The 12,146-nt window shown below is 45.3% G+C and overlaps 1 protein-coding gene across 11 annotated transcripts in view; it reads right to left on the bottom strand.

Annotated features, from left to right (window-relative positions):
- cdc42bpab (CDC42 binding protein kinase alpha (DMPK-like) b) overlaps positions 1-11,297 on the bottom strand; it is a 68,525-nt gene extending 57,228 nt beyond the window's left edge. For 9 of the 11 annotated variants that reach the window (XM_063496525.1, XM_063496521.1, XM_063496523.1 and 6 more), the window contains exon 1: positions 10,001-11,296. In XM_063496525.1, the coding sequence (XP_063352595.1) occupies positions 10,001-10,178 (178 nt within the window). In that variant the 5' untranslated portion in view covers positions 10,179-11,296. Of the gene's footprint in view, positions 1-10,000 lie in introns of all 11 variants that reach the window. The other 2 variants (XM_063496519.1, XM_063496522.1) reach the window with 1 other exon arrangement.
- Positions 11,298-12,146: the final 849 nt, after the last annotated feature.

Genomic DNA, 12,146 nt, shown 5'->3' with positions numbered 1-12,146 from the left:
TCCACCACTGTAATAGTATCTAATAGAAGAAAAAAAAACAAAGCAAAGGAGGCTCCCTATTAAAATCAGTTACTTTGAAAACAGCAAGGAGTGGATAAAAAAATGTCCCTACATTTCTCAGCAACTGTGGGATTTCATAGTCTGCCTGTAAGCGGCTGCAGCACTGTTCTAACACTCTTGCTAATTTGGCCCCTGGTGTGTTCAGTCCTTATTTAGTCTGAGCAAATTCAGAGGGCAAATACCAATCCTCTCTCTTTGGCATGAAGTTTCCTTTTACAAATATGACAGCATGCGATAGAGGATCAAAGTGTGTGCTTTAGCAGGGATGCAGCTTGGCTGCGTCCTGTCAAGATGCTGAAGGTTGTCTACATTATCAGCTTCTACACATGTGGTGCTTTATGCACTTCATGTTAAGGTAAAGTGTGCAAACATATCCTGAGAAAGAGAGGAGTATGAACAAATATGCACAGCGCGCAGTACTGCTGCCCTGCACAGACACAAGCAAAGCCAGCAGTCTCTGTCACCAGGCAAAGCTGGGATGCAGCAGTCTGGGAGGGGGGGAGGGGGGGAGGAAAGAGCAAACAGGGCGAGAAAAAGAAGAGGTGAGGAAAAGAGGAGAGGATACTGAGGCAAAGGGAATATTGTGCTGTAAAAGGTGTGGCGCACTGGACTGAATAAAGCAGTGAAAGGAAGTGAGAGCTGACAGACAGAGAGGAGCAGAGCGAATGTGCGAGTGGTGCTGGTGGACAAAAAGCCAGACCTGGCTTCATCGAAACAGCTGCCGCTCTCCCCAACGTTGCACCTCAGCTCGAAATTCCACAGGCAGCCCGGCCGTGAGGGGCTGGGGCCTGAGTCAGCGCTTTTTACACAGAGCTGAGCCCTCTGCTCAAAGCAGCCGGGGGGACAACAGAGTCCTGCAGCAGCCACGTTAGTTAAAGGTGCTGCACTCGAACCATCAACTGTGATTTCATTTGGTTTTTGATAAAAATAACCAACGAAAAGCTTTTTAGACTGCAATTACTGCATCAAAATTACATTTTCAGCTACTGATGCTGTAGTACCATTACATAAAATGGTAAATGGCCTGTATTTGTATAGCGCTTTACTTAGTCCCTAAGGACCCCAAAGCACTTTACACTACATTCAGTCATCCATCCATTCACACACACATAAAATTAAATAATGCTGCAAACGATGCATCAAAGTGAAAGGTAGTGAAGACAATAGTAAAAATTGGGGCTTGACGATATTTAAATGATCAAGCTAACCCCTGACAGTGTTTACATCACCAGTCAGAGACTGCCTCCACATTATCCACGAAGCAGGGGATTTCACCACATCGACTGGTGGCCATATCAAGAGCCACGCTGGGTTGTAACACAGCAGAGCAAAATAAAAACTGTACACTAGCAATACCTCAGGGACGACTGAAAACTAGTCCGCGCAGTGTCACCGAAACACAACTTGTGACGTGCAGTGGCGCGACTCTCGTCATGGCACTGATTGCCTAATTGTTCCTCCTGCTGAGCCACAGCTGGTGCAATAACCAATAAATAACATCCCAATAACTGAAGAAAAAAAAACAACATATCACATGCCTGAGTTTGGATGCCCATCTGGTTGGAATGAATTCTTACTGGGACGCGACAAATGCCGATGTTACGTTACATCCAAACTACGAGACAATAGGAAATATAAATTAGGAACACGTTCCCATTAGCAGAGCCAATGTCAAATAAACTCTTAAGAAGAAAAAATCATTTCCCTGCTGGCAGCTAGTTCAAGCCTGGACAAGCAGAGGCTCTTGGCATCTGCCTATACCATCACGGATGAGATTTTAGGCCAAATTGTCTGGCTCCTCGTCTGGATGTCAGAGAAAGATTCTGTACAAGGAGGAAAAAACTTGGGAGCAGGAGAAACCAAAGGGCCAGGGAAGATCATACGCTGCAATTTTCTCCCATGTTTGTGAACTAGTAAGCAGTGACAAGGCTGCTGAGGTTAAACTAAGAGGTTTTGACCTGAGGTCTGAGGCAGTGGAGGGTCAGGCAGCTGGCACATCAGCCAGCTGACAGGAACATGTGGGTTTAAAACAACAACAACAAAGAACGATGATTTTAGGCTACTTGCACCTCAGAGTTGAACTTTTCCCTCTTTGAGAAATCCGACCCTGCTGAATACGTATACCAAAGAACACCAACACCTTCCTTAAATACTACATAAATCATACAACACAGGGTACAAACAGTTTGAGCTGGACTGAGCAGAAAATGCATTGAGGCCAAACTGTGGCTATTGTGCATCGACTTTATGGTGGTTAAAGGTGACGTTTTCTCCAGACTTGGAACGTTTCACTTTCACATCAAAGGTCTATCACAGCACAGAAGGAAGAAAAGAAATGGACTACCAGAGAGTGAGCAGTGTCGTTTGAGTGCACTGAACAACATCCACAGCTAATGTAAGACGCTGACATGAAGAGACTTTCAAAATCCTTCACATAAACACTCCGTGTGGTTTTAAGAATGAACTAGTCTTTGAAATGCGCCTCTCTAAGACCTTTTTTCCAATATCACTGCAAAATGGTTTTCTGTTTCCTCAGTAAGGCCGGTGACACACAATTCCAGTTCAGTGAGTATGGGAAAAGACAAAACTATGCAAGCGAGCGCCTTCGCCAGCTGGCGATGGGACCGTCTCAGCTGAATGGGCTGAAAGGGGGCGAGCAGTTTTCCCCAAATTCATCCTTTGACGACATTTAAATAAACAAAAAAACAAAGAAAAAGGGGAACACACTGTTGGTCAGTGTGTGGCGTTGATGAGTGTGACTGCTGTCCACTCGGTAAGTCTTGCTGTTGCTGCCTAACTGCTCCTCTGAGATTAAGAGTCATTACAGGAGGAGACCAACTTTTTCCCCTCAGCATGCACAGAATAACAAAGCATCGAGTCACACTGAAGTCTCAACAAACTCACCTCAGCTTCAAACTGGCAGCAATTACTTAAGTAAAAGACCTGAATGAGGTTATATGAGCACTATGCACCAAGTATAAGACGCGATTCCTAAAAAGATGGAAATGATGACTTATTTTGTGCTAATGCAAGAAAGGCTGCACTCCAGGTCCAGCTGCAGCAGGAAAAGAAACATTATGACGAGCCAAAAGCTGAGCAGCTTCATTTTCATTTAGTCTGCAAACACTGGCTGCAGCGATGGACAGACAGCTGAATGGGGAGGTCAGCCAAAGCCAACTAGCAGCCACTGTGAGGGGAGGATTGGGTGGGGAACAGAAGAAAGGAAAAGATGTAAAAATGAGGAGAAATGAAGGTGGAGAAAAGTGGAAAAAGGAGAGAGAAGGGCAGGGGGGGATAGGCCATGTGCAGTCAGACCCCGGGGTTCCTGAGAGGCTGGCTGATAAGCTCCATGCCCGTCCTCTGGGAAGCCTTCCCCTGCCACTTTCTGATGACACAACTACGAACAGGCATTTCTCTGCCTACGACGCTCCCAACAGATTAACCAAGTGTTTTAAAGGCCAACTGTGAATATGCTGAAAATGTACAATTTCACATGTGTTACCCTGGTGAAGGTCCCCCAGAGTGGACTCCAAATAAAAACAAAAGCCAGCTTTGCTATCACAGGTAAGCTGAATCTCCCCATTAATGAAACAGATAAAGTTAAAGCAAGAAATCAGTTAGCAATGAAATGTAAATGTAGAACTTTCACTCGCCAAAAATGGCAGAAATGACATCACTATGACATGATGACGATTTAACATTTTGTTAGCGTTGCTTAATCTAACCAAATTCAGGAACAATATTTAGTAGACAGAACAGGACATCATCCTGTGCATACAACAGACCCTGGCTGACGTTAAGCTAACTGGTTGGAGGTGGTGCTTTCGAGTTACCCAAGAATGATCTGAAAATGTAACTTTCAGCAGCAGAGCAAATTTAGCTGTGCATACAAAGCTGCCATGTTTCAGGTGCAAGGGAATTTTGTTTTTGAACTGCTCCACATTTAATTCAGACGAGGAGTAAATTAAACGTGGAGAACAAGGATACGTGGTCTAAGAAAGGGTAAGCAGTTTCCTCTTTGGGTCCAAAAATAAGCTGCAGACAGCAGGAGAGGGCAGGCCTCTCCATCATCTGTGTCCTTTCCAGACACGTGCTGGCATTTGTGATCATGGGTGTGAAAAAGTGACAGAAACACTAAGAGAGCTTATGAGAGTGAGCAAACAGGCATGTGATGTCGCTGTGAAAAAGGAATTCAGCAGAAAGGAAATAAACAGCGTGACCTTGCTGCGTCCAAAACAACACCAAAACGCTGGACACGGTGAGCCACAGAGTACACAATGACACAATGCGATACAGATGTCCCCGCTTCCTCGTATGACATCATGTACCCGCTGGGTCCGGAGCACCTCACCGAGTTGTTGTGGTTCCTTCCTGTTCACTGTGCCCGCCAAAGCCACCGGACAGCCAGACAGGAAACGGCAGAACAGCTGTAGCGTTACGAGGATGTGCTGATCGAGGCCAGACACGATTTTAATATCTGACACAAATACTGACATTTGATACACAGATTAGGGAATCTTGTGCACACTTGAGTTATAAAATGCATTTTCTCCACATCACTCCTGTTTGAGGGTCAAATATTTTCTCATCCAATTACAATTTATCTCAAATTCTTTTTCAGCAACCTTTTCTGTTACTTCGTTTATTGATTCTTCATAATGTCAAAGACCCAAACCCAGATCGTGGCCTGCACACAATAAATTACTGCTCTGTCTTTACGATCCACCACGCAGGTGAGCAAAAATAAAAATGTACATTTCCTGTGCGTGAATAAGGCCGGCTACTGCAGCACAGCTGGAACAGCAGCTTACAATAGCTTAGTTTATGTTGCTCTGTAGAAACCTCCAGGCCTAAAAATGAAGTGCTGAAAACTGCAATCCATCAAATGGCCACCAGAGGCAGTCTCCACAACCATAGTTTCCCATCTTAAAACGCCACATTTTAGCCCAAATACCCATTTTGCACACAAACTAGAATAATTTCCTGCTACATGCAAACTGTACAGGGGATGACTCTCTTTATTGCATCACTGTGCTCTCTCATTTTGAGTAAGAATTGCTGCTAATCCAAGTCACTGAACTAGGTTTGCCAACCAAGTTCATCCTAATGGACAGTGATTACTTTCCAATGTATTTCTACCAGCTCTGCACGGGTCTGTGAGGGGGCGTGATGACTGTACTGTTACTTATCATTTAATAAACAAACTGTGACTCAAGTAAATGAAGCCTCAGTTAACAAAATGTAGGGCAGAACAAATCCTGGCCTTGTTTATACCTTAGTAATAAGCTGATAACTCGGCACTCCCTCCTCTTATCTATATATGGTCACTTCTGACTGAGGGGGAAAACCCCAGGATGAGTTGGCCTTTATGCGCGACTCCAACTCGACGCTGATCTTTAATGCAGGGGTTACAGTCTGAGCATGTTTGGTCCCAACCTGCAGAGGTGGAAGGGACTGAGTGTATAAACGCAGAGGCTTAGAAAGTGTTGTGAACATGGTTGTTTTTGGTGTGGTGGACACAACTTTAAACCATGTGATCCAAAAATTCTTCTTCGGAAGCAGCATGATTTAAGTGGCAGCTCTTTCATTAATAACAGAAAAACAGGGAAGAACTCGGGTCTGTGCACTATGAGATAGCCTAGTAAGGCAAAAAAAAAACCCCCACAATAATAAGAGTGTGTGTGCGTGTATGTGTGCACGCCTCCACTGCGAGCAGTGTGTGGTGCATGCTGCCAATGAAAGCCTTGCAGGGTGGAGCACACATCAGCTGCAGCTGAACAGCTGGCCACTGCAGGCTAACATTGAGTGTGGACTGAGAAAAGGTCAGGAAGCCTCCCCCATGTTTGCCAACTGTGGCCTGGCAATGCCGCCCACTCTCATTCAGCTGCCAGCCAAACCGGGGAGTGAGACTGGTACTAAACACAAAGGAGGTGACGATGGGAGAAAAAAGATCGAGCGCGCAGTGAGATTGGAAAGATCACCATCATGGGTGGGTTGGCGCCTGCCTACGTAAGCCACGGATCAATGTGAAACTAAAGGAATTACATTCAAACTGATCCGTTATTCATCTCCTGCTTGTTCCATGAAAAAGACGGTAGGTGTAGCTCAGCTGCTGAGAAAGAAAAGGAGGAGGAGTGTTTTCTTCAAGTTAACTCTTAATCAGCTTTATCAGAAATATTTCAGCGTAATTAATTTAAAATAAGTGTGGGGGAAGAGTTGCTGGCTCAGACCGAATTTCAGCTTCAAGTGAATAAACACAAGCGCAGGCCTGAGCTGCTAGACGCAGGAAATGCTGTGATATGCGAGGAGCCGAGATGCAGCGTACTTTCCCGTGTTCGGTTCCCGGTGGCTGCAGGTCATGTTGGGGTCTCCATTTCAGTTGGAATGAGGTCACCCAACAAGACGAAAAGCAAACCCATTCCACGCGTTTGTCCTCTTCTCCGCTTCATAAACATCGTTGGGAAGAAAGGGGAACACTGCTGCACCTTTGTCATGGCTGTGCTGCATTAGCAAAAAGGCGCGCAGGCGCTGCGGCTTGGCTACAAAGGGCAGCTGCGAAGGTGCAGCCTCTGTGTGCCGCACAAAGGCCGAGTGCTCACAGGCTGAGGAGGTCTTAGGTTTCACTGGGCCCATCTTGAACCATTTTTCTGTGTTTTCAGTACGTGTTAACACCATCTTTCTGTTCCAGTCTGTTTCCTATATAGACTCCTATTGGTCACGTGCACTTTGGCTCCTTTGCTGAAGTACAAATAAGGAGCTATAACAGCACTATGTCACTACTTTGGTTAGCATTTAGCTAATAAGTGTCCAAATCCTGAGAACCGCACTACATGTGCAGCAGGTGTGCTTTTTTCCTTTGACCCTGTGGCTGGGTTTTCTGCCAAGAAGAAGAAAAACATGGGAGTGGTGACGCTCACAAAACTTTTGAGGACAAGACGAGACTTGACCTCAGTTCTACCATACTTTTTGTGTACAGCTATGCCACAGAGGTGTGGTCTGCTGCCGTGGACGCGCGTTATCACAGGGCTAAAACACACAGATTCCTTCAAATCTTTCCACCGAGAGGGAAGAACTATTGTCTGGACTGATTCACTGTTACACCGCTGTTTTTAACTACCGATAAAGCTGAACTGAATCACTTTCACTGGTCCATAATAAAAGACCATCTGGGAGTCAGTTTATAATGGTTTTCTTCTTGGCCCTGAGCTCTTCACTGAATAACTCTTAAAAAATATATATATATAGTTAAAGATTGAAAGGTGTCATTCATTGATGTGGTCACGCAGCAGCCCTTTGGATTTCATAAGGATGAACTGATTAAACACCAACACAGTTCAAATATGGCAAATCATGTAGATGCAGCAATGACCTAGACGACTGTTATTATTCCCATACCACCACTCGGATAAAACACCTACAGTTCAGCTAGTCTGGCACGCTTCAAGCCCCAGTATGAATGGTTACGGGCTGTGAGGAAATCATAATTGACACAAAAAACACCAATGCGGTGACCAAAAACAAGTCACAACACGCCGGTCAGACCAAGACTTATTGTGGGAAACACTGAAACCTGAGCTGCTAAAATGTTTAGTGAAATTAACCAGCAGCAGCTATGTATGTATGAAATATGACACAAATGTAAGAAATGTGATTATTTGCTGTCCAACTAGTCCGTCCAGCAGCAGGGTGTTTCTTCTGGTTCAGGAAAAGCCTTTGGGCGGTAACACTGCAAATAAGCTGAACCTGTCCGTGCTCCAAATCTAAGTCTGTTACTTCTGATCATCTCAGACACAAAACGTCAAAACTAACATTTTAACCCCAAATTCACAAAAATAGTTACAGAAATTATTTTGTTACAGCGCTAGACTCCTTTGGCTCTGGACAGCACATGATTGGGATTTTTTTCCTGCATAGAATAACTGTAACATTTCCCCAGAGTATCGTGCTACATCTTTAATTGTTTATATATCAGAGCTGTAGATAAGCACGACAGGCAGATAAGTGACACATCCTGGACATCTGTCTGGACAGGATTTCCCTAGCCATTTACCACTGGGGCAAATTGGTTTGACCAAAGTCCACAATGTCTTCTGCAGTCACACACTGGCATATTTACAGTGTTCGTCAGTCGTTTACATACAATTCATCATAGGCGCGAATAGCGTTGAATTTCATCTGATCCACGCAGGCTCAAATATACAAGTTCAGGAAGAGCCTGGGAACCACCAAGGCTCACCCGGGCCACGAACTGGAAACTGTCCACAGTGAAGCAAGTTTCACATCACCGTGGACTGAGAGGGTGCCAACCAAGAAAGAAGCCTCGGCTCCAAACTCAACACCTTCAAGCTCAACTGAAATTTTCAGCTCAGATGTCTTCTGGAAAAATGCATAAATATGGAGGATTCAGTATCAGTGCCTTTGGAGTGGTAAATAACAAGCAGCAACACGGGACCTGTAGACAATTATGACAGCTTGAATACATCTGCATGTTGTGTCTGCTAGAGCTCAGTTTCTAGTGACAACACAGGGAAATGTCACGATGAAGTCACCACTTGGCACTCAAGCGCCTCTCCTTAAAGGCTTGGGCTCACTGGCATTGTTGCAAGGCCAACTTGATGCAGCACATCAGCTGAGAACTAGCAAAGGGGGGGCAACAACTGATTGTCCTAAAGGAAACAACATGTTTCAGCAGAGGCACAAAAGTACCTCGTCATCCTCATGCAGACTCCCCCAAAAAACATGAACAATGGCCAAATCCAGCCACTTCCAGCCTGCACAACTCCATTTTTAGCACAGAATAGGTTGGCCAGATGGTGGCTGGTGGGGTAGATGAACTTAGCAGCCACAGCCAAAAGATTTAACACTTGTTTAACTGCCACCCTGTCTGTCTTTGACACAGTCACTCACTGACGGGCCAAACTGCTAGTCTGTCTGTAGAGGGGTTTTTTGTATTTTTAGAAACATAGACAAAAAGATTCCTGCAGATATGACACACAAGCGCTTTCCTTCTAATACGTCTCCTCATTGCCTTTTGTTTTAATCTACATTTCTGCCTGTGAGGTCAATGATTTGCTCCTGCACTGCCACCCTTCTCTCAGGGCTGTAAAAGACAGCGCAGTCCAGGCAGCCAGGCATGCTCCGGCAGCTAGCTGGGCCTCTGCCCTACATAACAAAAAAAGGTGAGTCGTTCACATTCCTGCTTCATGCACAAACCAAACCCCAATGTCACACACACACACCTTCTCTTGGTGTGTGTGGTCTTCCTGCTCTTCTCCTTTTCTCTAACCTTGGGGAGTCTTAAAGTTACAAAACAGCCAGAAAAAGGCACAAAACCCCTCCTCCTCTCCTCTGTAGAAACAAATCAAACCATGGGCGTGTGCAAGTGATTTCTGTCTGATGGGACAACTCTACCCTTCACGTGCATACAAACCCAAGCAAACTGACATGCAAAGTAGCCGTGATGACAGAAAAGCCATCTACTTCGCATAAGTGCATTCCCACTGGAATACACGGCGGCCTGCAGGGGAGAAAACATCTTTATTGGACCTGTCCCAGAAGCATTTCAAATCTGAACAGGCCTGCTCACCAGCCGATACATCCTCTTTTATCATTGTCAGCTTGGTATTTTACAGCATCTCTGTTTTTGGTAATAAACTGGCACCTTCTGTTTTAATGTCTAACCCTCCAACATGCTTTTGTTTTTTCCAAAACATATAAAACATTTAACTACAGGAGAGTAAAGTGGCCTTGCTTGCCCCCCTTCTCTCTTTAGTTTTTAGGGAGAGCCAGTGTGTTAAGAGGAGGCCAAAGTGAGCCCTGCTGCTTCTATAAAAGGAATGTGATGGGAGAAAGGGAGGGCCACTGCGCCAACAGTATTATTAGCTTGATCATCTTACCAAAGAAAGAAAGGAAAAAGGGAGTAAATAAGAAGAATACATACCCCATTCCAAAAACTCCAGGACGTTTTTCTCCCTTCTGAGGGGGGAGTTGTTGCACTCGTCATAGAGGCACACCAGGATATCCAGCAGCGTCTCCACACTCAGGCACTGGCCATTAGACTGAGCCGGCCCGTCCAGGATCAGCTTCTCCAGCTTCTTCAAACGCACCTCTCCCGACATGTTCTATTCCTTACTGTTGGGTTTTTGAAGCAATGGTGATGGATGGGGTTGGACGAGCAAACACCTCCTCGGCCTGGAAGTCAGCGCAGAGGGGGGGCCTTGAAAAGTTCTCGCCACTGCACGTCTCGAAAAATAATCAAACTTTTGCGCGTTGAGGCCAAGCCGGTGCTAAATAAGCGTTAAAATCCGCCTAATCATGACCTCCCTCTCGAGAGCCAGTATCCTGAAGCTGGGTGAGACGTGCAGCACTTCCCCATTTTTTTAATACCTATCCCCCCAACCCCTCAAAGGGTGCATAAGAAAAGTAGTAAGCCTGTAACAGACCCTGGCTGCCCCGGGCCGGCTGATTTTGTTGGAATAGCAGCGTTAGCAGGCAGTTTTCTGCTCTCCTCTGGCGTTAAGAGAATTTTTAAAAAAAAAAAATAACCTAGTCGAAGCCGTTCAAAACATCTCCCTGAGTTGAGACAAATATTTGGGATTCTCCATTCTTGCAGCAATCCAAAAAAATGCAAACCAGATCTGCAATGCTACAAAGCCCCAGCGCCCCTCCTCTGCTCCAGGAATGGAAGGGCGACAGAAGCTTAGCAGCCTGCTAGGTTAGCTACTCAGCTAACCAGGGAGCTAACGTTAACGCTACTTTTCTCCGTTCCTTAATGCCATAACTTCCCCCTTTTCCCGGGAGTTGACATGTAACACGCAGCGTTAACACGGCTCAACCAAATGCCGTCTGTCTCTGACAATGTATATATATATATATTTTTTTTTTATCTAACTGCAAAATATCCCCTTGTTTTCACAACTCACTGCTGGAAGATATGTTCTTTAAATCCCATTCTTCGTCAACGTCTCTTTAGTTTCTTCACAGTTCAAACGCGATGGTTAGCCAAGAGTTCCAACCAGCAGCCCTTAAGTTAGCCGTCAAAGGAGAAAAAATGCGGCTCCTTTTTTCCTCTTATGAAGGTTACAGAAAAGCTCGTTTCACGTCAGGGGGAAAGCTGTATTCTCTAGCCTCGCTTATTCCAAATACGGGACACAGCCTAAATTCCCCCCCGTCCTTCCCTTTGCACTGCCAGTCTCCCCGCCGGTCGGTCGCTGCTTTGCCGTCTTTCCCCAGTCAGCTACCAGCGGCTCGATGCCAGAGGCTTTAAACTGAAAAGATGACCCACTATACACTGCTCTGGTGCGCTGCAGCACCGCGCTGCATTGTGGGAAAAGTGGCTCTGCTGGAAATTATGAATGGCTTACAAATAGCTCTCGACCTCGACTGTACGCGTCAGAAACGTAATTATGAGTTATTGATACATACGTACCTTCTTTTTTAACCACTGAAGATCCTTCTAGAAGTAAGTCTCTCCAGTATGCGACCAATCATCCGGACTAATGTTTCTGGGCTGTTATTTGGGGAGTTATTTTGAAATTTTATTAAATTACTTTAAGTAAAAAGTAAAAAAAAATATCAATGATTACGTTTTTTGTTAGGTTTTTGTTGTTTTTTTTCTTTGGAAGTTATACTTCTACCACCATGTTTGCTGTTGTGGATATCTCGCGGATATTTCAGTCTCGTCTTACCAGTTTGATTTCTCATACGGTGTCTCTGAACACGTTTCGACGCTGTCCCAAAAAAAAAAAGGTTATCAGTCTGTGATGTTAGGTAACGCGTTTACAGTTTCCAACTTCCACGCATGCTCGTTTCCCGTGTCTCGAGACGTCCTCTATAGCTCGCGGCCTATCTACCACTATTCTAACGTCTCTGGTTGCTGCTGCAGGCAAAATCCCAGATCATCATCATGGCGCCCGTCACAGCATCTGCTGTGCGAATGGGAGAGGCGGGGGGGTGTTGATGGGAGGGGGTGTTGTCAATATTGTGAATGGGAACTGCGGGCTGTGTGCTGGTGGCGTCTTTTTCTTCGCGCAGGAGTAACAATGACTGCTGTCCCTTTAACCGACCGCAAACACAGCAATTAAACG

This window comes from Pelmatolapia mariae, linkage group LG15 (assembly GCF_036321145.2).
Source record: "Pelmatolapia mariae isolate MD_Pm_ZW linkage group LG15, Pm_UMD_F_2, whole genome shotgun sequence".
In the NCBI taxonomy this organism is placed as follows: Eukaryota; Metazoa; Chordata; class Actinopteri; order Cichliformes; family Cichlidae; genus Pelmatolapia; species Pelmatolapia mariae.
Note: the sequence above shows the minus strand (reverse complement) of the source record. Positions and strands in the feature narration are given on the sequence as shown.